This window comes from Aedes albopictus, chromosome 1 (genome assembly GCF_035046485.1).
Source record: "Aedes albopictus strain Foshan chromosome 1, AalbF5, whole genome shotgun sequence".
Lineage (NCBI taxonomy): Eukaryota > Metazoa > Arthropoda > Insecta > Diptera > Culicidae > Aedes > Aedes albopictus.
The window spans coordinates 11,386,371-11,413,676 of record NC_085136.1 but is presented as its reverse complement, the minus strand read 5'-3'; the positions used below and the strand labels follow the sequence as shown (position 1 = coordinate 11,413,676).

Genomic DNA, 27,306 nt, shown 5'->3' with positions numbered 1-27,306 from the left:
TTTCGTCAATTTTCATCCAATTTTTTTGAAGATGTCCTCAATCGATCATAAATTGGTGCAAGTTTATTACATCCAAGTGGCAATGCAATATCCGGAACCATTTCGGAGATATTCCGAATTGTACTGGGGTCAGGGAGGCTGCCGAAGTGGCTAAAAATGATTATTTCGTGTGTTATTGTGTTTGAAACATCGATTTTCAGTCGAATTTTCATTGCGAACAATAAAACACAACTTCGATAATCAGTTTTGAATAAGATGACCCATCCGGATCACCGTGACAGGTTTGCGGGGGCCTCATTGGAGACACATCTGGTTTACATCCAAAACATGTCGTGCGACATATCAAACTTCATGATTTCGAATGACTGAGTCAAAAACGATACCCTGAAGTCTGTATCAACTAATATGGCCACTCCGGAACATCTAGCATAGGTTCCACGGAGGTGACATTGGGGACATTTCTGGTTTGGAACCAAAACATGCCATGCGACGTATCAAACTTCATGATTTCAAGAGATTCGGGCAGAAAAAAAATTACTGAAGTATGTAGCAACCGCTCCGGAACACCTGAAACTGGTTTCGCGGGAGCCTTTCAAACACAATAACACACGAAATAATCACCTTCAGCCATTTGGCAAAACAAAACCCCTGCCCCACTCCCTGACCCCAGTACAATCCGTAATATCTCCGGAATGGTTCCGGATAATACATGACCACTTGAGTGTAATAAACTTGCACCCATTTATGATCGATTAAGGGCAACTTCAAAAAAATCGGATATAAATTGCCGAAATGCCAGCATTTTCATAATGAGTTGTCGAGGGGCGGGTATGTGAAGGTTAAAGGTTTACGTTCACGGACGGAAATTTGCACTGGATATGGTGGAACTAGTGAATGTCATGACATTTTTTTTTCATGACATTTCCGTGACATTTTACTACCCTGGTGGCAGACGATAGGAAAAACAAAAGTCAAACCGTCTACTTAGGACGATGTTGTGGTAAAGCGCATTCGTTTGACAATTTTGTTCCGTACAGTAATTTGATTGCGAATATCGACAAAAAGGTGTCATTGACCGTGATCTCTAACAAGACTGATTGCCATAATGCAATCAGACATGTGATAACAATGAAAAAGGTATTGTTGGACTGCGGAAAAGCTACAAGAAAGTGATCAGCCTTCATTACGATAAAAAAGTCATCTTTTTTGTTCTGTGGCCCTGATAATCAACAATGGGCGGTACCAGCCAGAAAAAGGAAGGTGAAAATTGTGCGCGACATCACGCTTCGTCGGTTTTAACTTCAGATAGTCTGCTAAACACGCTCAGCGCAGGTGAACGAAGTGCATAAACACTGAGGTGAGATACAATGTCATTTTTTACTATTTCTTTATTTGACAGGCCCAGACGCCCGAAGGCTTTACGGGGCCAATAGAACCTTTTTTTATTTTGAATTGGATAAACTAACAGAATCACAGTCACTCTATGACTGTTTCAGGGGAGGATGGGGTCGATTGACTGCTGCATCGGCATCGGAGAAAATTTGTTCGTTTGATTGAGGGGAAGCTGCCGCTGTTGTTGCTGCTGCTGTTGTTCTTGTTTCGGGTACGGTCTCTTCCAAGCACCTCTGCTTGGGATGAACCGGCCTGGAGCACTGCCTACAAGTTCGAATTTGGTTCAAGTGCTTACCTTACCTTACCGGTCAGGCTAAGGCCTGGGTGGCCTCTGCTGTACATAGTAGCCGCCTCCATTCCACTCGGTCCATGGCTGTTTGCCTCCCGTTCCGCACTCTGCGTAGGGTCCGCAGATCGTCCTCCACTTGGTCGACCCACCTAGCTCGCTGCGCTCCACGTCTTCTTGTACCGGTCGGATGACTCTCGAGAACCATTTTAGTCGGGTTGCTATCCGACATCCTGATGACGTGACCCGCCCACCGTAGCCTTCCGATTTTCGCGGTATGGACGATGGTTGGTTCTCCCAGCAGCTGATGCAGCTCGTGGTTCATTCGCCTTCTCCAAGTCCCGTCTTCCATCTGCACTCCGCCGTAGATGGTACGCAACACCTTCCGTTCGAAAACTCCAAGGGCGCGTTGGTCCTCTGCACGTAGGGTCCATGTTTCGTGCCCATAGAGGACGACCGGTCTAATCAGCGTTTTGTAGATAGTTAACTACGTGTTACGGCGAACTTTATTCGATCGTAGAGTTCTGCGGAGTCCAAAGTAAGAACGATTTCCTACCACAATGCGCCTCTGAATTTCTCTGCTGGTGTCGTTGTCGGCGGTCACCAGTGAGCCCAAGTACACGAATTCTTCAACCGCCTCGATTTCATCACCGTCGATATAAATTCAGGGTGGCGGGCGCGGTGATTCCTCTCTGGAGCCCTTTTCCATCATGTACTTTGTCTTCGACACATTAATGACTAATCCGATTCGCTTGGCTTCACTCTTTAGTCGGATGTACGTTTCCGCCATCGTCTCAAATTTACGAGCAATAATATCAATATCATCAGCGAAACCAAGCAGCTGAACGGACTTCGTGAAAATCGTACCACTCGTGTTAATCCCCGCTCTCCTTATTAGGGGCTGTCCATAAACCACGTGGTCATTTTTTTGGGACTTTCCAAATCCCCCCCCCCCCCCCCCGCGTGGTCATTAGTCCATACAAAAATTTTTATTTGTCCATACAAAATGGTCATTGGCCGAATCCCCCCCCTCATGACCACGTGGTTTATGGACAGCCCCTTACACCCTCTAACGCAATGTTGAACAGCAAGCACAAAAGACCATCACCTTGCCGTAACCCTCTGCGAGATTCGAAGGGACTCGAGAGTGTCCCTGATACTCGAACTACGCACATCACTCGATCCATCGTCGCCTTGATCAATCGTATCAGTTTATCCGGGAATCCGTATTCGTGCATAATCTGCCATGGCTGTTCTCGATCGATTGTATCGTACGCCGATTTGAAATCGATGAACAAGTGATGTGTGGGCACGTTGTATTCACGGCATTTCTGCAACACCTGGCGGATGGCGAGCATCTGGTCCGATGTAGCGCGTTCACCCATGAATCCAGCCTGATATTGCCCCACGAACTCTCTTGCAACTCTGCTGCAATCCCAATATTGATGAAATTGAATGCACATAAACCACAGAACATAGAATCATTCCTAAAATATTACTTTGTAATTATCGCTTCCTTCTTGCGTATAACATTTCATACCATTCAGGAAACTTCCCTGTGCCATTGGATTCGATAAGGATTGAAAAAATAATAAAAACAAATGGGCATCATCGAGGGTGGAAAATTTTTCGACATAGTTTTAAAACAGTTTTATTGGTACTCTTAATACGGTCTGAAAAAACTTTTCGAGAGCGGTCCATTAAGCCTAGAGATGTTCTCAAAGAGGTGATCAAGAGGTTTTGATGTATGATTCATTTTTTTTTAAAGTTAGTTTACGAGAATCTCTTATAGAGCATAATAAAACTTTAAATGTTACTTGGCCATATTGGCAGCTAGAATGTTATCCGGAGTTGCACTCCATTCATTTGATCATAATTCGGTCAAACGGCATTCAGCCAAACGATCTCTTCGGCCAGACGGCATGCGGCCAAATGGCGGGACACCGTCCGACGGGGTTTCAAGGGCATATCTGGGGGTTCCAGGGGATTCCACGTGGCCTCTGAGGTGCATCAAGGGCTACACGAGAGAAGACATAATACGCATTGTTCATAAAACCGTCAATATAAAATTGAAAAATAACTTTACGTCGACCTGTTCCGGGCGTGATCTAGCCCTTCTATAGGACATTGTCCGAGTGACTGCGATGTTAAGAGAGGGTTACTCTATCGCCAGGTCTGCTAGGTTGGACATTGTCCCGTAGATGGGCTAGATCATGCCCGAAGCCGGTCGACGTAAAGGTAATTTTTAATCTTTTCTTGGAACGATTAGTGTTATGTCTGGTCTCGCGTCGCGTGTTGTGTTTGTCTTGTAGTTCTTACGTTAGTGCAACTGTAAGAAGTAAATTGTGCTTCAAGGAGTACCAGGGGTTTCCAGTGGAGTTCCATAGGATCTCAGGGGATTTTGTGGGGCATTTCTGGAGGTAGTTGGAGATGGCAGGGGTGTTTCAAGGGGGTCCCAGGAGTTTTTAGTGGCACAGAGAGGTCTCAGGGGCATTTAAAGTGGTCTATGAGTCATGTTAGAGGGTTTCAGGAAGTTCCAGGGGAGCACTTCAGAGCGTTTCACAGGGGTACCTTGGGACTTAAAGGGCCTCAAGGGGTCACTTCGGGGTGTTTCAAGGGGGCCTAGTTATGAGTGGATAACTGACACTGAGGATGATTACAAGTGGTAGTCGAAATACGCATATCTGTCAAAGGATAAGCCAAAGAGGGTGGATTTAAATGGTACAATAACCGATTACATTCATCCGAAGAAGGGATTCTGCTGAGAGGGTTCGAAAAGTCGGTTCAAGATGATTCCATGATGTTTAAGATAAGCATAAGAAGGCTCAATGAGTTACAGGTGGTTTCAGATGCGTTTCAGGAGGTTTTAGGGCGCTTCTGGGAGTTTAAGTATGTTTCAGGAGAGCTTTAAAGTTACTGAACGTTTAAGGGTGGTTCAGAGAGATTTCAGAAGGTTTCATGGATGCCCGGTAATTTCAGATGGGTTTTTGGGGGCGTTTCAAGGCGAAATCTTCTGAAAATCGTCCCGAACTCCCTGACATCTCGTCGGACCCCATACGTGAGACCCTCCGGAACCCCTGAAACGTCTCTGTAACACTTTTGGAACACGCCAGAAATCATCTGAAACTTTGAAATGCCTCCGAACTTTCCCTAGTCCCACTCGAAGACGCACCTGAAACCCTAAAAAAATCCCAGGAACGCCTCATTAACGTCTGTGAAACCCATCAAAAATCCTCTGAAATTTTCTGAAATGCCTCAGAAATCCCCCTAAAACTCCCCGGACCCCATGCAACACACCTGAATTCCTTCGGAACCCCCGAAAACACTCATTTAACGCTTCTATAATACCTCTGAGACCCGCCGAAATTCCTCTGAAATTTTACGAATGTCTCCTTAGACTCCATGTTACGTCCCTGAAACTCTATGAAACCCCCAAAAACGCCCTTGAAACCTGCTCCAAAAATCAATGTTATCCGTTGTCTCTTTCGCAGTTTTCGGATTCACTGGTAGTCCCGGTCTAAGGTGCATAAAACCTCTGCATATCGTTACGATCCATGATTATTCTTTAAAAAAAGATTCGAAATCCGCTGAGCTTTCTATTCAATTTATTGGTATAAGTATCATGTTTTTTTCGCGTTACACTTTCCCTGTGTGGAAAGAAAATCGAGTGTACCAAAAAAGCGTCGAGAAGGTCGAAAAGATTTTAATTATGCGAAATAAATGAAAGAAGCCCGTGTTGTCGGTCTGTGTTCAATTGAAAAGCATGGAAGGGGAAAAAAGTTCTCCGTTCACACCACATCCAAAAAAAAACTCCGTTCGTTCTCTAGCAACTGAAAGAAGGAGCTCCTCGTGAGAAGAAAGCGACCCTCCACTCCAATAGCAGTCGCAGCAGCAGCAGTCGGAAGTAGCAACATAATCCTCCGAAATGTAATTAAAAAGTTGAGCTCTCGAGCCGTGGCGGAGGCGAACGAAAAAAAAGTCCTCTTTCAAAACTGATGAATGAGTAGCAGTGCCTGTCAGCGAGTGAATGAAAACAAAAACCTGACCGGGCTCTTACGGGTGCTTGGGAGACCAGAGCCGAATTTGAGTTTTTTGTGTGCTGCAAGAAGTTCTGAGCTTCCAGAGTCTAGATTGAGCATTCCCTTCTATCATAATCAATTCCATCAAAAACAGGCAAGAAAATCATCGTAATCAGCCAAATTGCTCCCAAATCCGGACCTGTTATCCTCAAGAAACGTCTTTCACCGTCCATAGAATCGCAACGAAGAAATCATGACGGCGACTGATTTTTATTTGATGACTTACAAAGTACCCAGGTCCTAGGCCATGGAACGTCCGCGTCGTTAAGCTCAGTTGCAACTGCTGGAGTTGGAGTTTGGAGTAGGAGCAACCGTCAAATGAATGGCAATAATTTAGACAAGCTCTGCTATCGCAACTATTTCTTTCACCTGAAGTGGCCGGCTTGGAGCTAGGCGACACCGAGTTTAACGAGTGTTACAAATTCTTACCGGTCGGTCCAACCGAGGAAAATGTGAACTTTTCTGAGGGAAGAAAAAATCGGTTGCCTGAAGGCCTGGAGGATTCGGTAACGATCCTAGGGGAAACTTTTCCATAGTTCTTGTGAAACGGCGCCACGAACGAACACGGCAGATAGTTTGAGAAGCGGGTGGAATAAAACTTGTGTCCTAGATGCCCAGAAGCCATTCACTAGAGGCGATGGACGGACGAATCGCTTAAAAGTTAATCCTAAAGTTCTGAGAAGAGAAGGAGAAAAAACTTTAAGGCAAATATGCGCGAGTTCTATTATGCATTCAGCAAATGCTGGGTGGGGTTGGGAATCAAATGCTAGCACCAGGCAAGGGATTGGAATGAATCTTTGAAACCAAGCTGACCGCATAGTTTTAGAAGGGAAGAGAAATAAAAGTTCGGAGGGTGGTAGTAGTGGTAGTTTGGTAGTTGCTCTGAGGGGAATATGGTGTTCTAAAGAAAAAAACCCTAATTAATCCACCTAGCGGTGATGGCACCTTTCTCGTGCCTTCGAAAACACATTTCAACAAAACTCAAGTGACATGTTGATGAAAATCGCACTTTCATACTTTAAACAAAAATTCATTACATGGCACCAGAAATCATATTATTTAGCATTGATGTTTGAGCCTGAAACTCTTAAGAAAAAGCCACTATCTTGAATTTTGAGCCGCAATTTTTGATTTAAGTCCGCCATCTTGAACAATCTGGTCTTCATGTTTGGACTCCACACTTCTTTCTCATACCAGATATACCCATATTGCATGGTTTCAAAGCCCAGAACTCCATTGAACAGCTACCATCTTGAATTTGGAGCCGCCATCTTGGATTTTTAATCGCTCCCTTGGATATTCCGGTCACCATATTTTGGAGCCCAGAATTCGACCCTTTATCAAATAAACCCATATGACATAGATTTATAGCTTAAAACGCCATTAAACAGCCACCATCTTGAATTTGGAACCGCCACCTTGGTATTTGGGCCACCATTTTGCATATTGCGGTCGCCATTTTTGGACTCCAGACATCTTCCCTATACCAAATATACCCATATTACATGCATTTAGGATCTAAAACTGATTCGAACAACCTCTATCTTGAATTCACAGCTGCCATATTGAATTTTAGACCGCCATATTGGATATTCAGATCGTCATTTTTGGACTACAGACATGTTCCCCATACAAACTATACCCTTATTGCATTGTTTTAGGGCCATAAACTCCACTAAACAACCGTCATCTTGATTTTGGAGCTATAATTTTGGATCTTAGACCGCCATCTTGGATATTCTGGTCTCCATTTTTGGACTCCAGACATCTTCCTCATACCAAATGTTCCCATATTGTATGGTTTTCGAGCCTAAAACTCCTTTAAACAGCCTCCATCTTGAATTTGGAGCATCCATCTTGAATTTTAGAACACCATCTTGAATGTTCAGGTCGCCATTTTTGGACTCCGGTCATCTTCCCCATACAAATATACCCTTGCATGGTTTAGGGCCTAAAACTCCGTTATACAGCCGCCATATTAAACTTGGAGCCGCCATTTTGGATTTTAGACCGCCATCTTGGATATTCAGATCGCCATTTTTGGACTCCAGACATCTTCCATATACAAAATATACCCTTATTGCATAGTTTTAGGGCCTAAAACTTCGTTACACATCCGCCATTTTGAATTTGGAATCGCCATCTCGGATTTTAGACCGCCATATTGGATATTCAGGTCGCCATTTTTGGACTCCGGACATCTTTCCCATACAAAATATACCCATATTACATGGTTTTTGTGTCTAAAACTCCATTAAACAGCCGACATCTTGAAATTGGAGGCGCCATCTTGAATTTGTAGCCACTATTTTGAATTTCATACCACCATCTTGGATATTTTGATCGCCATTTATGGACTCCAGGCATCTTCCCCATACTAAATATACCCATATTGCATGGTTTTAGGGCATAAAACTCCATTAAACAGCCGCCATCTTGAATTTGGAGCCGCCATTTTGTATTTTAGACCGCCATCTTAAATTTTGGACCGACATCGTAGAAATTTCAGTCTCCTGTGTTGATATCCGCACAAAATTTGTCAATCATGATGAAGGTTACAAAAATCACCGCAGTTTGGTGTGTCGCATGATGGGGCTTGGTTCAGTTTTATATGTGGCCAGTTCTTTAATAGCAAACAATGCGGTATAATTCCAATTCGATTCGATAATCCGAAAAAATCAGCCAATGGGAAGTGCCTTAAAAGTGAGTGGCCTTTTTGTACACAGACATACATACACACACATACATACACACATACAGACATCACGTCAATTAGTCGAACTGAGTTGATTTGTATATGTGACTTGACCCTCCGAGCCTTCTATCGAAAATTCGGTTTTTGAGTGAATATATAGCCTTTCAGTACTGTTTGGTGTACGAGAAAGGCAAAAACCTAAAAAGTTTATTGCGAAAAAAACTAAACCGAGCTCAACTCAAAAGAAATACTAAAGCATTTTTTTTTTCAAATCAGTTATGGTGTACCTCTCCATTTAAAAGAATTGGAACATATAAATAAGAACTTCTGAAACAACTATCAACTTAGTAAATAAAAAAAATACCAAAGAACGTTGGCATTTCCTTAAAATGTTTTGAGGAATACATAAATGTAGATCTTTCTAACATTCATATGTAAGTTTTGACGCAGGACTACGTCTTCAAATTGATTACGGGGTATTAACGGTAACCATAGGGGACGTTTACAGGGGAGAGCAAAGGGTTTCAGGGGGTGTCCCGGGAGATCTCAGTAGTGTTTCAATGAAGTTCCAGAGGATATCAGGGGCGTTTCCGGGGGTTTTAGGAGGTACCAGGAAGCCTCAAGGTAATCTCAGCGGGTTTAAGGGGTTTTCAGAGGCCTCTTAAGATATCTTAAGGAGTTTCAAGGGCGATTTTCCATGTCTCAGGGGGTACCAAGGGGCATCAGGGACGCTTCAATGGGCCTCAGGTGTTTCCGTAGATGTTCCAGAGGTTTCAGGGGCATTTCAGGGGGTCTCAGGTGATGCTATGATTCCTGAGGCGTTTAAAGAGGTCTCAGGGTCGACTTATGGGGTTTGAGTCAGTTCCAGAATGCTTCAGGTGGTCTCAGGTGCTTCATGGGGCCTCAGGGTCTCTCAAGGAATCTCAGAAAGTTGCTATGAGTGCTCAGGGACCTTTCAGTTTCAGAGGGTTCCATGCAAGTTACAGAAGATCTCAGGGGCGTTCTGGGGATTTCCGGGGCTACCAGGAGGTCTCAAGGGCATTTCAAAGGGTTCAGGGTTCCCAGGAGGTTTCAAGGGATATTCATGGTGATTCATGCATTCTTTGTCCAGTAGTAAATCGTTATTAAAATTAAACTGAATCAATAAATCCTCGCCACAACACTTGGTTCGTGGCTACAGTCCTCCATCCACGGCCGCGTCCCACATTTGCCAGATCGTTTTGCACCTGGCCCGCTCATCTTGCACGCTGCCCTCCAGGACTTCTTGTACCATTCTGATCTCTTGCTAACACCAGCTTTGTAGGGTTGTTGTCTGGAATAATCACGACATGAACTGCCCATCGCATTCTACCAGCTTTCGCGACCTTCCGGATACGAAGAGTGCAGTGAACTCCTTCTTCATTCTTCGATGGGATCTCCGGTTGCTTTAGGGAGTCTCAGGTGTATTTCAGGGTATATCAGGTGATGTCAAGAGCGTTTCGAGGGGTCCCATATGGGGTTTCAGTGAGTACCATGTGGTCTCGAATGAGTCTAAAGGGGCTCCAGGGTCGTCTCATGGGGTTTTAGGGGGTCCCAGGGAGCTCTAGGGGGTTTCAGGGGCTTGAGGGGATCTCATGTGGTCTAGGATACCTGAATCGAAGGACAGCTTGGTGGAACTCGATGGGCTGGATCAACACTGGGGCTCTTCGACGGTAATTGAAAACGCGCGGCATTTCATTTAAACACGCAATTTAATTGGAAACACGATTCTAACACTCTACATTTATTGACACTTAACACTAACAAAACATCTTAAACTAGCAAATTGGTCACGCAGGACCGTCTTCGACCGACTTCTATACTTAACTAACTAAAATTATTCCTACTCTCAACAAACAACCGTATTCTGATCCCAATAGCCCTGTGGTGAAATTAATCAGCTATCTGCAGTTCGGGTGATCCAGTTCTCCCGCTCAGTTTCTCCAAATCGCCTCTCTTATCAACATCGATGACGTCACCGCTAGCGTGGTCGAAAGCGAAAGTGATATCCACTTGACCTGGCCTGTAGCCAGCAGTAGAGCGATCGGCAGAACAATGGGATACGCAGATAGCAGTACTGCTGCTGACCAAATGATACGATGAGTAGTTTAGGGTGGTCCTCACAGACAGGGGATATCAGGGAGTTGCGTTTCAAAGAGTCTCAGGGGGTTCCATGGAAGTTCCAGAGGTTCTCAGAGGCGAGTAGATCCTCCCGCCTCTTACATCTTCTGGCATGGCCCTTATACCCCTTGGGTCCCCTGTAACGCCCGTAAGACTACCTGGTATCTCCGGAAACTCCCTGAAACATCCCTAAGATTCTCTGAAACACACATGAGAAGACCCTGAGACCCTCTTGAATGCCCCTGAACCTCCCTGAACACCCCTGTTTCTGTCTGGAACGCCTCTGAAATCTCTTAGTATACCCTGAAACAAGGGCCCATATAGCCGAGGCGGTAAACGCACGGGTATTCAGCATGACCATGCTGAGGGTGACGGGTTCGATTCCCGGTCGGTCCAGGATATTTTCGTAAAGGAAATTTCCTTGACTTCCTTGGGCATAGAGTATCTTCGTGCCTGCCACACGATATACGCATGCAAAATGGTCATTGGCAGAGGAAGCTCTCAGTTAATAACTGTGGAAGTGCTCATAGAACACTAAGCTGAGAAGCAGGCTTTGTCCCAATGAGGACGTTACGCCAAGAAGAGAGAGAGAGAGAGAGACCCTGAAACTTCCCAGGCCCCCTTGAAACCCCATGAAGCGCTCCTCGAGGCCCCTGAAGTCCCAGGAACCCTTTGAATTTGAAAGTGTTCCTGAGGCCCTTTAAATCCCCCTAGATCGTGGTGCACGATCTTAAATCCCCTACTTTAGGAGCTTTCAATTGGACCGTGCAAGAAAAAATGTCTGTTTCAAATTATGGACATATTCATTTACTTCATTTTAAGAAAATCGGTTTTTCCCCTCCTTATTTTTTTCACAATTGATTCCTAAAACAGCGTAAGTTGCCTATGTGATTATGCGTAATCATGCATTGATTGCTTCAGAAATTCGACTTAGAAATTTTTTTTGGTTATCCAATAGACATTATTTCAGAAGTTCTTTCGGAGGTTTTTCGAAATTCCTTTTGTTCCGAATTGTTTAGACAATCCTAGGTTTAATAGGATGGCTTTGCTTTAGACATTCATCCAGGAGTTTCTTCTGGAGTTTTCCCGCTAGACTACAAGATCCAGGAAACATACCACTGGAGATTCTGTCTAAAGTCTTTTTCAATGCAAAGATTTCTTCAAAAAAAAACGTGGAATTTTTTTATGTTTCATATGGGATTCTCCAGAAGTTTCATCAAGATATTTTTTGCAATAATGCATGCATTACTTCAGCATTTTTTCACGAATTGTTTAAATGAATTTTTGAGAATTTTATGCGTGAATTATTTTAGAAATTTCTCTAAATGTTTATTTAGAAATTTAGCTAGGAATTCTTTAAGAAAATGCTTCGGAAATTGTTGCGGTGTTTTCTTATCTTCCAAATTATTCTATAAAATTTTAAACAAGGATTTTCCAGATTTATTTCCAGAAAACCCTCCACGAGTTCTTTTAATATATGTTGCAGGGATATTGAGATTTCTATTTCCATGAATACTTTTAGAAATTCCTCAAGTGTTTCCTTCAGAAATTATACAAGATGTGTTTCCAGAAATTTACAAAACAAAATCGTTTAGAAATTTGGATGGAAAATGAAAACGTTCTTCGTATTTTTGTGAAAATTCCTCAATGGATTGCTTCAGAATTCATCTAGTGATTTTTCAATATTTTTCTAAAGGTTTTCATCAGAAAATCTTACAAGGTTTCTTGAAAAAAAAAATCCAGATCGTTCTTATTTTTTTTTTTGAGATTGATTCGGACATTTCTATCCAAAGATTCAGGGGTTTCTTCAGAAGTTTTTTGAATGTTTCTTTTAGAAAACTTCCATGGGTAGCTACTCATATAATTTTTGACATTCTTAAGAAATTCTTTCAAAAAATCTTTTAAAAGTTCGTTTGGAATTTCTTCCAGGGAATCCTTGCAACTTTAGAATGTCCGCCATAAATTTCTACTAGAGCTCCGTTTTGTCAACTTGCTGTCTTCCATAGGTTGCTACTGGAATTCAATCATAGAAACTTTCAAAAAAATCCACCGAAAAAAAAAACAAAAAATCTTCCACGTGGTCCTTTAAAACATGTCTCCATGGATTGTTCAAGTAAACTTTGCATAGATTACTCCATAAATTCCTGAATGAATTTCTTCAACAATTTCTGAGGTCCCTTCTGAAATTCTTCTGGAGATTCCTAAACAAACTTGACCATGAATTTCTCTAGACAACTTTAATTGCGACTGCCGGAAGGTTAACTCAATTTTACTCAAAATGTAGATGGGACTGACTTGCGATTCACGGCAATACATTTTTTTTAAATATTTTTAATATTAAAAATCTTCATTTTTCTTTTTCTAATTCTCAAAGGAATGTTTCTAAAATTTCCTATAATTCGAATATTCTAAAATCTTCTTTTCTTCGTGACATTTCATTGCTTGGAGAAAGTTCTGGAATACCTACTGTTGAATTGTTGTGCGAACACTCCTCATGTCTTCGAAGTATGTCCTAGAATGCCTTTTTAATTTTTCGTCAACTTCGGAAGAATTGCAAGAAAACGATAAGAACTAGAAGTTTGGTGTCAAAGAACGAATTGTAGAGTGTAATAGGGGCCACAATTTTTCCAAAGAAAGAATTTTAATTTGTTACGCATGTTTCAAAGATAATAGACAAAAACCAATAAAAACACACTACTTTTGAGCTATTTGCTCTAGAAAACTTAGTTGTTCAACTTAACCAATCGATTCAAAGATGCCATTTGATAGGAAATTCAATAATCTTTCGAATAAGGGTCAAAAAATTGCGATAAGTTTGACCATTTTAAGTTATAGCCAGTTAAGGCAATAAGAGTCCAAAAGATGGGAAGTTCAATAACTACGTAACGGTTGAGATTTGACCATATGTGTAGAACAATTTTTTCAACATTTACGGTCCTCTATCACCCTTTAAAAAGTTTGCACTCAGGAACCTTACACCCTGTATTTAGAATTAACACACATTTTTCTGCGTGTGTCAATCTACCAAGGCACTTCGTTCAAATGATATTCTATTTTCCAAATGAGAGAACCTTAAGTGGTCCATCTGATAAACCCACTAGAAAAAGCAGCAGCAGCAGCGAGTCCTTCAGTAGTGTAGCCAGCCAGTCATAAAAATGTCATCAAGCACGAACGATAGAGCTGCCAGTATCTACACACTAACTACACACAGTTGACGAAGAATGTGGGTTGGTACCTAGTAGTACTGATGTATACGGTTCGTTAAGATGGGCGCAAATGCACTCCCAGATGCAGTCGTATGCGACACACTCTCCGGCGGAGCATAAATACCAACAGAGATTCATCATCCTTCTGATAGTGGAACAGAGGTTAGGGAAGATTGGGGTTAAATAGGTTCATAAGCAAATGCTTGATTTCTTAATGTGGTACGGTAAAACCTCCATGAGTCGATATTGAAGGGACCATCGACTCATAGAAATATCGAGTAGTAGAACAGAAATCCTTTTGGAGGCATTTCGGAGGGACCATCATACACAGATAAAAATAATGAGATTTACACGTCATGTAAACTTCATTTTACTCATGTAAACTTAATGTTATGATGGTTTACATGATATATAATGTAAATTTGTGTTATATGTCATGCAACCTCTCAGAGTCATGCTGAATTACATGACATATAATGGAAGTTTACATGATATTTCATGAACTTTACATGATATGTCATGTAAACTTCTATGATATCCCACGCTCTAATTATGTGCATCATATGTCACAGAATTTTACACTCTTTTTTCGATCTGTGTAGTAATTCAGAAATTTTTTTTCAGTATGGAAAAATTTACCTCCTTGAGTCGATATCGAGTCAAGGAACATCGACTCATGGAGGATCGACTGTATCTCATTTTCAAGTCAATTATTGTTTATTCTCACAATTGGCATTTTGAATTACAATTTTTCAACGTGTTGTACAAAACACCACTGCGCGTCTATTGAAAGGTTAGGGGTTTATTAAATTCATACATAAATTATGCCAGATTGCTTTAGTTCGGAAGCTTATCAAACACCAATTCCCCAAACAGCACAGCTGACGACTTTGTATGTTGTTGATGATGACGAGTTTCAAGTGGGGAAAAAATCCTCTTCCAACCATATCGCCATAAGTGATGACCCCATATGCGAGCACCTCTTTGCATCATACATATCTCTGGCGCACAGGCAAAAGAATCATAAACTGCATACATATTTCACAACCCGTGGAATTCACTTCAGGCAGGACGACGCAGCCAGAGAAGCTTGTTGCTGTTGTAGGTACTATCATTTCACGTCTTTTTTACACAGGCTGCACCTCTAGTACTGCACTGAATAGCAACATCTGTAATTTGGGTCATGGACGCTACAAACTGTTTGATACTACAAATGTGGCGCCTACTTGGTTGAAAGGGCAGTCCTTTGGCAGTGAATGTGAAAAGTTCGCTACTAGGAGAAGTCAAGGTCAAACTAGCGACACGTGCAACTGTTTGGTGTGAGTTGGCGATTGGCGTTACAGATGTTAGTTATTAATCGTCATTTTTTTTTAGTAAAGCACATATCATTAAAAAGCTCACTCCCCCAGCGTAGACGAACATTCAAATTTTCCATGCCCAAATTCATTGTACTATCTACAGATCAGTACTGCGCAATGTTGTTATGGTTAAATCAGGGTTGGTTACTAAAGGTTCCCAAATTCAAGCGCCTTTATGATGGTACTTCTCCATGAAAATAAGTAAAATATTGCCCCTTAGAAAATTATTTGGATGTTTTTTTTTCTTTTCTGCACAATAATGTGTTAGTTCTAAACAGATAAAAATAATGAGATTTACACGTCATGTAAACTTAATGTTATGATAGTTTACATGATATATCATGTAAATTTGTGTTATATGTCATGTATACTCTCAGAGTCATGCTGAATTACATGACATATAATGGAAGTTTACATGATATTTCATGAACTTTACATGATATGTCATGTAAACTTCTGTGATATCCCACGCTCCAATTATGTGCATCATATGTCAAAGAATTTTACACTCTTTTTTTGATCTGTGTAGGTATACTGAAAGAATCTATAAAGATATTTCCGAAAGAATCTTTTGATCAATTTCAGTAGGAATCACAACGGTGAAATTTCTATCAATTAATAAAATAATTATAAACAAATATAAAAGGATATCTAGATTTTCTAAATAAATTCCCGATGAAATCTTTGTAAAAAGGATTGAAAGAATTCTTGGTGGAGTCTCTGAAGAAATACAAGAAAAATTCCAAACGAAATCAAAGGAGGATTTTATGAAGAAATTCCAGAAAGAATACACACAGAAACTCCTTGTGAAAGCCCTGGTGGAACGCCTAATAGAATCTCTTGAGGCATTATTAGACGAATTCGTGAAGAAATTTCTAGAGGGTCATTAGGGGAAATCCTGGAAGAATTTTGGAGAAAATACACAGAGGAATACCTGAAGAAATCACTGCTTGATTTTCAGAAAAAAATATGATGGTGCAATTCCCAAAACAATCTTTGGAAGAATCTCTGAGGGAATCCCTGGAGAGTTTTTTTTTTGGGAATCTTTATAGCAATTTCGGGAGGAGAAAGTTTTTCAAGAATTATCTTATCATTTTCTTTAAGAATCCTTCGAAGAAATTTTGAAGAAACCGCTAGAGAAATTTCTGAATTTTGGAAATGAAGAAAATCCCAGAGTAATTCACAAAGGAATTCAAGGAAGATTTTCTAACAGAATCCCTCGAGGAGTTCAAGTGTCCATGCATTAATTTATGGCGAAACTGGAAGCATTTCTTCATTTTTTGGTTTTTAATTTTTTATTAAATAACGAAGCTATGTTTTCAAAACTGGTTTTCGTACACATGTAGAGTATGGATCAAGGTATCTCCTGTTTTTTTCCTGGTGGAAAATGTTTTTCGTTTTTGCAGAAACCATTTTTAAACAAAATTTCACACAAAACTTTTACAAAAAAAATTTGATTGTATGAATTTTTTGAGAAAAACCCAAATTAATCCACCTAGCGGTGATGTTGCCTTTCTCGTGGATAAATTTTACAGTAGCATAACATCCAATATTCAGAAAATATTAGACAACGATCTAAAATTCAAACCAAACAAGTGTCATGAAGCTGCAAAATTTTGAACCGTCATTTCAGATTTTCAGGTCATCCTTTTTTGGATCCGGATACATACCCTAACGAAACTAACCGACATCTTGAGCATTTAAGCACCATCTTGGATGATCTGGTACTCATTTTTGGACTCTGCACCTAAAATTAATTAAAATAGTCACCGTATTGAATTTTGACACATGTCGTTTAGGATATTCTAATTACCAGTTTTGGACCAAGACCGGCATTCTTCCCCATTTAAATTATAGTCATAAAGCCTGCGCACTTTAGAATCGGTACACTTTCAACCGGCTGCCGCTCAAAAAAGATGTCACTTGGAAAAAAGTGTGGTTAGAAGCAATTGAAGCTTATCTATTGTAGTTTGTAGGAAAAATATAAAATTTGCTGTTTTTATATTTTTAGATGAATTATTGATCTGAATTCGTAAATAGTGCCAGTTTTTTCTGCACACATTGAGCAAAAACCAATCATTGTCAGATTCAAGATTTGAGTAGGAATATAGAATTACCAAACCCACCAATTACGCAGTATTGAATAGTTGTTGGTATTATGATTGTTGATTAAGGGAGGTTAAATATACCATGAGTGTTTTAAAATTTCCAATATAGCTATGGTAAGCCTTTGAAGGGTTTTATGGAAAATCAAAGGCTTGCATAGGTATTTAAGGTAAAAAAAGTTGTTTTCGCTTAAACTTTAGTTCGGCAAATACGCATACGGGAAGGATACCATACGAATAGTATTTTTTTTTTTACTTATTCGTTTATTTGGAAGGCTCGGGCGCCACTTGGGCATAACAGAGCCGAAATCATCTTTACATTTTTTTTTATGTTGATTTTACATGTTGTTTTTTAAATTTATACTGACTTAATACTAGGTTAGTTTTGGGAGCCGAAGTACTCGCGGCTGTTTCGAGGTTAGGGATAACAAATATATAAAGTTGGAAAGGAGGGAATTAAGGGACTTATACTAAATTACTTGCTATCTTATACTAAAAACCTTGATGGGACCGACTGTCCTGATCTGTAACGGGACTAAACAGAAAGGGCTTTATCGGAAGACAACGACAAGAAGAGGACAAACGGAAAGGGGGGCAACGAAAGACAGGGAGCGAACAACAAAACCAAATTTCGGGCAACGAAAACAAGGAACGTACGAGATCAAATTCTGACATCAACACGTTTCAAAAACTGGTAAATAAGATCCATGTACTCCAAATCAAGGCCTGCCAACACTTCTCTAACGGGTTTCTGTTGTTTTCCTCGGACCCGGAGAGTTTCATACAGCTCAGATCTGACTTCACGATGCTCATCGCATCCCCACACGACATGTTCGATATCCTGGTAAGCCACGCCGCAGACACAGAGATTGCTTTCCGAGAGCCCAATACGGAAGGTATGTGCGTTTAACAAATAGTGGTTGGACATCAGCCGACACATTACACGAATGAAATCGCGGCCTAAATCCAACCCTTTGAACCATGGCTTCTTCGATACCTGCGGAATGATGGAGTGCAACCATCTACCCATCTCTCCATCTCTCCATTTGTGTTGCCAGCTGATCAAGGTCTCCTGACGGGCTAATGCAAAAAATTCGTCGAAGGCAATTTGACGCTCGTAAATATCGCCTTCGCTAGCGCCCACCTTAGCCAGAGAGTCCGCTTTCTCATTACCCGGAATTGAGCAATGTGAAGGGACCCAAGCTATGGTGATGGTGTATGAGCGTTTGGACAAAGCACTCAAGACTTGGCGAATTCCATTCAGGAAGTACGTTGAGTGCTTCATCAGTTTCATTGACCGAACAGCCTCCAGAGAACTTAGACTGTCGGTAAAAATGAAGTAGTGCTCAGGTGGGAGAGTGCGAATGTACTCTAAGGTGTAGTATATAGCCGCTAGCTCAGCAATGTATACCGAGCATGGCTTTTGAAGCATGAAGGTGGCGCTATGAAATTCGTTGTAGACACCGAAACCAGTCGAATCATCGGTTTTCGAACCATCTGTGAAGAACTGTCTGTCCCCGCTAACATGCCCGAACTTACTTGCAAAAATTTGTGGAATACACACGGAACGAAAAGATTCTGGTATTCCGGTGATCTCATCCTTCATGGACAGATCAAAATCCACAGAGGAACTGTCGAAGTCTGAGAAGTTATCACGATTGGTGTTAACCGGAGATGGGCTTACCTCCAACGTCATGTACCAGTAGTACACACTCATAAAACGAGTTTGAGGGTTCTGTGCAAGCAGCTTTTCGAAGTTTTCAATGACCAATGGATTCACAACCTCGCATCGGATGAGGAACCGGAACGATAACTCCGCAAAGCGGTCTGTCAGAGGCTGTACACCAGCAAGTACCTCTAAGCTCATAGTGTGAGTTGAGTTCATGCAACCTAACGCGATCCGAAGGCAACGGTACTGAACCCGTTGAATCTTCAGTAAGTGTGTTTTCGCCGCGGATTGAAAACAGAAGCTACCGTATTCTAAAACCGACAGAATGGTTGTTTGGTACAGCCTGATCAGATCTTCCGGGTGTGCTCCCCACCATGTTCCGGTAATAGTTCGCATAAAATTGATTCGCTTTTGGCATTTTTGTATCAGATACACAATGTGCTTCCCCCAGGTGCATTTAGAGTCAAACCAGAGACCAAGATATTGAGAAGACATGCTATGAGTGATTGTCTTACCCATCAGAACGAGCGGAAACTTAGCCGGTTTGTGTTTTTTAGAAAAGACAACCATCTCAGTTTTCTCCGGAGAGAGCTCGATACCCAGCTTGAGAGCCCAAGTGGACAAATTGTCCAAAGTATCCTGTAATGGTCCTTGCAGATCAACTGCTATTGATCCCGTCACAGAAACAACACAGTCATCCGCAAGCTGTCTTAACGTGCAATTTTCCATGAGACAATCATCTATGTCTCTGACATAAAAATTGTAAAGAAGGGGGCTTAGACATGAACCCTGGGGGAGACCCATGTAACTAATTCGTGAAACTGTCAAGTCACCATGAGCAAATCTCATCTGCTTCTCAAACAGCAAATTATACAAAAAGTTGTTTAAAATTGGTGAAAGGCCACTTTCGTGGAGTTTGTCGGAAAGAACATCGACACAAACTGAATCAAAAGCCCCCTTAATATCCAAAAACACTGAGCCCATTTGCTGTTTTTGAGCAAAGGCAAGCTGAATTTCTGTAGAAAGTAACGCAAGACAGTCGTTCGTTCCTTTGCCTCTGCGGAAACCAAATTGTGTATCTGACAACATGCCCTTCGATTCAACCCATTTGTCCAGTCGAAAGAGAATCATCTTCTCCAACAACTTCCGTAGGCAAGACAACATCGCGATTGGACGGTACGAGTTATGATCCGACGCGGGCTTCCCTGGTTTTTGAATAGCTATCACTCTCACTTGCCTCCAATCATCCGGAACGATGTTGTTATCCAGGAACTGATTGAACAAGTTCAACAAGCGCCTCTTAGCGACGTCGGGGAGGTTTTTAAGCAAGTTGAACTTGATGCGATCCATCCCTGGAGCAGAATTGTTACATGAAAGGAGAGCAAGTGAGAATTCCACCATCGAAAACGGTCTATCCATGTCATCCCTATCTTCGGAAACGTTACGAATTATTCGCTCCACGGGTACGGAATCTGGACAAACTTTTTTTGCGAACTTGAGAATCCACCGGGGAGAGCTTTCCCTATCCTCGTTAACCGACGACGCGTTACGCATTCTTCTCCCGACGTTCCAAAGAGTTTTCATCGAAGTCTCGCGCGACAAGCCCTCGACGAAGCGACGCCAATAACCGCTTTTCTTCGCCTTGATCAAGTTCTTAAACTTGCGTTCAAGGGAAGCGTACCGCTCAAAGTTTTCGACCGTACCGCGTTTACGAAACTCTTTAAACGCCGCGGATTTCTCGCGATAGATTTCTGTACACTCACTGTCCCACCATGGATTGGGGGGTTTCCTACGAACCGACGGACCTGGTACTGGCCGACGTTGTGCCTGAAGCGCGCTACCGATGATCAGTTCTGAGAGAAACTGATACTCTTCCCGCGGTGGAAGGACTTCTACAGATTGCACACCGTCGATGATTGCTTCCGCGTACTTCCCCCAGTCAATGTGTTTCGTGAGGTCATAGGTGATGTCAATAGATGGAGGCTGCTGTGGGCCATTGGAAATAGAAACAACGATCGGCAGATGATCACTACCATGGGGATCCTGGATAACCCTCCATGTGCACTCCAGCGATAGTGAGCTCGAACAGATTGAGAGGTCTAATCGGCTGTCTCTAGGACTGCCATCTTTAGCTGGAGGTGCCACTCGCGTAACTTCTCCAGTGTTCAAAATTGTCATGTTGAAGTCGTCGCAGAGGTCATATATCAAAGATGAACGGCTATCATCGTACAGTTCCCCCCAGCCTGTACCATGGGAGTTAAAATCTCCCATCAGCAGCCGTGGCTCAGGCATAACCGAGCAGATGTGAGCGAGATCTCTGCGAGATAGCGCAGTTCTCGGTGGAAGATAAATGGAGGCGAAACTTAGGCTTCTCCCCCGGATAGTCACTGCACATGCGACGGCTTCAATGCCTGTCATCGGCTGTAAATCGACTCTATAAAATGAGTGCTGCTTTTTGATCCCTAAAAGCACCCCTCCATACGAGTCGGATCGATCAAGGCGGATGATATTGAAATCGGTAAAAGGTAGGGTCACATCAGGTGTCAGCCATGTTTCGGAGAGTGCAAAAACATCGCATTGTAAATTGCTAAGTAAAAATTTAAAAACGTCTAATTTCGGTACTATACTACGACAGTTCCAGTGTAGCACAGAAATCATATCTTCGACCTCGGGGGTTAAATTAGCCATCGAAAGATACGATTGTCGCAAGAAGAGGCATTTTAGAAGCCAGCTGCTTCAAAAGAGGGGACACACAAGGAAGAAGTCCTTTAATAATGTTCTTCACTGAGTCGGGAGCATTGAAGAAGTTCAGAATGATGTCTACGATGCCAGACAGCGTAAACATCGGAGCACCAAGGGGTTGTTCCTGGTTCTCTGAATGCTGTCCCTCTGGCTGAGAAGTCGAAAAAATTGGAACATCTGGGATTTTTGATGTTCCTGGGAGCGAAGGAAAGTCCCGTTCATCTTGGATTTTGAATCCAGGAGGTGAACGTTTGGTGCCTTTCTTAACACTCCTAGAATTTGTCACGGTGGGTTGGGGGTCACTGCTAGGCAGATTCCGAGGTTTTTTGGTTGGTCTCTGGAGCCTCATCCGTTTCCTCGTTTCACCTTTGAAAACAAAGGGAACCCCGTCTCCAACCTCAGAGTCAGAGCCCTGATCATCGAGAGACAAAGACGAGTAGATGTTGCGTGATTCAACGACCGGAGCAGCTTTCTTCAGCATCTCGGCGTAGCTTCGCCTTGAACGCTGCTGCAACGACCGTTTTTGATGTTGTTTTTGCTGTATGTACTTCGGGCAGACATTGAGATCATGTGGACGGTCACTGCCACAATAAACACACTTGGGCGGCGTTTTACACGCACCGTCCGCATGTCTCTCCCCGCATGTTGCACAGCGAGGTTTGTTGCCGCAGTACTGGGCAGTGTGGCCCAGCTGCTTGCAATTGGTGCAGTTCATAACCTTTGGTACATACAGCCGCACAGGTAGCCGAAGTTTGCCAATCACCAGCAGGTCTGGTAATGCTGATCCGGAGAAGGTCACACAAAACTCATCCGATGGTGTGTAAACCTTTTTCTCGCCCTCCTGGCAGACCGAATGCAGTTGCCGGCAGTCCAGTATCTGGACAGGAGGAAGAGAAGGGTTCTTGAAGCGACCACAGCCTTGCATGATCGTTTCGCAGGTCAAAGATCCTTCGGCGACCTTCCCCGAGATCTCGACCTGATGGCTTGGAATGTAAACGAAATATTCAAGTGTGAAGAGCTCATAGGCCACAATCTCATTAGCCTGCTTTCGGTCACCAACCGAAACCCGAAGCTTTCCTGTACCAACCATGTCAATGGCGATAACAGAAGAAAACCGCTTTGTCAAGTCCTTGCTAATCTGAACGGTGTTCAAACGTTTGCCTTTGGGTCGGAAGAAAACAACATATGGCCCGCCAAAGTCGGGAGGGTAGGCCTTGAGGCGGGGGGACGTCGAAACAGATTTACTGTTGGTGTCCATTGCAGAAGCGTCAGGGTGAAGGGAGACAAAGGGATTAGCATTTACATCGCCATGTTGGCTCGAGCAATCCGATGCCAATAATGTAGCTTCGTTAATGCGGTACGACGTACCCCCGCCATCTTCATCATCGCTAACTACCACCACGGGGCACTCAAAAATTAACACTATCACGGGGACGAGGAATAATCGAAAAACAAGGGACCAAAATAACGCTACAGGAAAAGTGAGAAAAAAATGCTTATATACCAAATTAAATCTAATCAAAGAGTCAGTGGAGAGGGGGAACAACGAAGGGTAACTTTATGTACTTATCTTTGTGCACTCTGTATAGCCACAGGCTCGACGACGACAGCGATCGGATCGCCTGCACTGGGAAGAGGCGAGCTGCTGCTGAGCGCCCGTCACGCTCTCTGCTCTTCTCTCGGTGGGCTGCTGCTGTCGACGACGATGAGCTTGGGTACTCACTGGAAGAACCCGATCACGGCCGCGCGAGCGGCGTGGTATGCGGGGGGTGCTGCACTGCTGTGCTCGATAATCGGTCAATCCGCCACGTGATACAATAAAAACGTGAAATTTTCTCAAACTAACTGAACTTTTGCGGCAAAAATAGTGGCCTAGCCAACCGCACTCGTCCCACTAGGGATAACCACTTAAACACTTGATCACTCGGAAAACTAGCGCTTTGGAAATTAGCTACCGAACTGGGAATATCTGGAGACAAACCGGACGAACGAAAAGTTGCGACTGTCTCACACGAACGCTCGCCAAAGAGTGACCCGTACGAATAGTATTGGCATACCAGAAACCAATGATTTGATGCAGAACAATATAAATAATCGTGGCTCGAAAGCTGTATGGACTTTTGCTGACGAAATTCATTTGATGGCGTGAAATCTCCAACATTTTTTTTTTTAATAAAACTGAATCTACTCAAAAGCTTTTTATTTGTGATCATAGAGTCACATCTATAGTTTCATAATCTAAAAGGTTTTCAGTGTTTTATCCATGAAAACTATCTTATTTTAGGCTTATTATGAGGAGTTAGTCTTATGACTACTGTGAGGGAAAACTGCTAATAATTTCAAAAATAAGCCATGTTTCGATATGAATTAAGTTGGGCCACTTGAATTGGGGAATTGTAGTTCCAAAAAACGATCCCAGGAAATATTTTATAGCATATCTTTGATGAATATAATTTTGTTTCTTATGGAAATATCAGCCCGTAAGCTGTAAAATTTGCAAATCTTGACGATCATTGGTTTGTGCAGAATAAAATGGCATGAATTTCACAATCAGGTCAAAATTTTATCATGAATAAACAGAAACTGATTTTTTCATATTTTTCCTACAAAATACAATAAATAAGCTTCATTTGCCTCTTACAACATTTTTTTTTCTAGGTTAAACCGTCTATGATCTGCAGCCGGTTGAAAGTGTACCGATTCTAAAGTGCGCAGGCTTTATTGCAGACCTTGTGAAACAGCGCACAGCTTGGGTTTTCTGATTACAAATTTTGAATTCTGGACATGTTTCCGTTCTAAATATGCCCATAATGCAAGAATTGAAAATCCTATAAAATAGGTGCTAACTTGAATACTGGGCCATTATCTTGGATTTTGGACCGCTATCTTGGATACTCTGGTGGACTCTGAACATATTTCCCATACCAAATACACTTATTTTACACAGTTTTAGAGCTCAAAATTCCATAAAACAGCCTCCATCTTCTGTTCAGGGTTGACGAGATCAAATTCTCATTTTTCCATTCAACGTTGACCCATCCTGCTATAAATTTACACCTCAGGAATCTAAAATGAGGAAATGGTACGATTTGATGAGGTCGCTTTAGTTTTGTCCATATTTTGTTCTCTTTCATATATGAGAACTTAGACCCATTCGTTACTGTTGTTCATACCTAACGTTTATCAGGCCATTGAACAAAGCCACGATTTGATTTTCACTTGAACAACAAGTCAACAACAGCTAGTCTCTAATTTGCTCTATATATAAGGCTGTTTTCTTACTAACCGTTCATTAGGTTATCAAAAAATCTACGATCTGATGTGTCGTATGTATGCACAGTTAAAATTGTTACATCATATCACCTGTAACTAAAGGACCCCGTCATATCTCACACATTTTTCCATCAGTTTTTAAATTTACAGCTTTGTCTCAGTATGAAGCTTGCGTGCAACATTCCATACAAGCAATTGTTTAATGTAAAATTTAGCGATATTTAATAGAATATGTTAAATTTGTTTAAGGCAGGTATGATTTTCAGAAATGTTTGCTGTGTGGGTTAGATTCATTTTTATATTTGTTAACTTTTACATTTTACTACCAGGATCTGATACCGGGTAACTACTGGCTGAACCAAATATGGTCTGACACTATTTTCTTGTTAACTGTTCATCGGTTAACCAAAAACGCTGTAAATTGAAGGTGTCACATGCAGGGTTTGATAATTTCGACGGGACTCACGGAACCGATTTCGGAACACTACCAGTTGTCTCTAGTGTGATCTAAGGCTATTTTCTTGCAAACTGTTCATCAGGTTATCGAAAAAGCCACGATTTGATGTGTCACATGCCTGGATTTGGTTCACTTTTACATTTGGCCTCTTCCGGCCACTCAAAACTGATTCCGAAACACTAGCCGACCGTTCATTAGAAAAAGCCGCTATTTGATGTGACGCATGTACGGGTTTGTGTCTCTTTCAGATTTGACCACTTCGGTGGGATACCCGGAACCGGTTCCCGAACACTACCGGTTCAGACATGGTCTGAGATTATTTTCCTGCTCATTGTCCATCAGGTCATCGAAAATGCCATGGTTTGCTGTGTCGCATGCATGGGGTTGGTTCAATTGTATATTTGGCCACATCCAGCGGGACCCCTAGAACCGGTTCCGGAACACTACCGGTACAGATATGGTCTGAGACTATTTTCCTGCTTACCGCTCATCAGGTTATCAAAAATTTCGTGGTTTGATGTGTCGCAAGCATGGGTTTGGTTCACTTGTATATTTGGCCACTTCCAGCGGGACGCCTAGAACCGGTTCCGGAACACTACCGATTCAGATAAGGCCAGAGACTATTTTCCTGCTTACCGCTCATCAGGTTATCTAAAATTCCGTGGTTTGATGTGTCGCATGCATGGGTTTGGTTCACTTTGATATCTGGCCACTTCCGGCGGAACACCCGGAACCGGTTCTAGAACACTACCGGTTCAGATATGGTCTGAGACTATTTTGCTGCTTGTCGCTCATCAGATTATCAAAATTGCCGTGGTTTGATGTGTCGCATGCATATGCTTGTTGCATTTTCATATCTGGCCCCTTCCTGGGATACCGTTCCGGAACACCTAAATGGCCATATCTCCGGAACGGCTGGACCAATCCGACCCATTTTCAATAGGAAACAATGGGACCAGATTCCGCGTCGAATGAACCGTCGGTCATTGAAATCGGTTGAGGTTTACTGCCAAAAAGTGATGTGAGTTTTTTTGTCCACACACATACACACATACACACATACACAATCCAGGAATATTTTTTTGAAATCTCCATTGAAGTTTTTCAAGAGAAAAATATGTTTCTGAGAAATTTTCGAAGAAGTTCATCCAGTTATTTCTGAAGCAATCTATGCAAGGTTTCAAGAGTCCATCGGTAATTTTTTTGATGGATTCCGCCAATGATTTTTGGAATATTATTTCTAGAAGGTTTTTGCCTTTCTCGTACACCAAGGTGTACCGAAAGGCTATATGTTCACTCCAAAAACGAAAATTCGATAGAGCCTCCGGAGGGGTCAAGTGTTATATACCAATCGACTCAGCTCGACGAGTTGAGATGATGTCTGTGTGTGTGTATGTGTGTGTGTGTATGTATGTGTGTGCGTATGTGTGTGTGTGTGTACAAAAAAGGTCACCTAACTTTTAGATAGTAAACATCAACCGATTTTAACGACCGACGGTTCATTCGACGCGGAATCTGGTCCCATTGTTTCCTATTGAAAATGGTTCGGATCGGTCCAGCCGTTCCGGAGTTATGGCCATTTAGGTGTTCCGGATCGGTACCCCAGGAAGGGGCCAGATATGAAAATGCAACAAACCCATGCAAGCGACCCATCAAACCACGGCATTTTCGATAATCTGATGAACGGGAAGTAGGTAAATAGTCTAAGACTATATCTGAACCGGTAGTGTTCCGGAACCGGTTCCGGGTGTCCTGCCGGAAGTGGCCAAATATAAAAGTGAACATAACCCATGCATGTGATACATCAAAGAGCGGCTTTTACGATAACCAGTTGAATGGTAAGCAGGAAAATAGTTTCATACCGTATCTGAACCGGTTGTGTTCCGAAACCGGTTCCGGGTGTCT

General features: G+C 42.2%; 1 protein-coding gene across 1 annotated transcript in view; it reads right to left on the bottom strand.

The window, feature by feature from the left end:
- Nucleotides 1-1,492: 1,492 nt before the first annotated feature.
- Nucleotides 1,493-27,306, bottom strand: part of LOC134288012 (uncharacterized) — a gene marked incomplete at its 5' end in the record, with an annotated part of 45,503 nt that continues 19,689 nt past the window's right edge. Inside the window, one exon of the mRNA XM_062851551.1 lies at nt 1,493-1,656. Within this exon, the coding sequence (XP_062707535.1) occupies nt 1,493-1,656 (164 nt within the window). The remainder of the gene's footprint in view (nt 1,657-27,306) is intronic.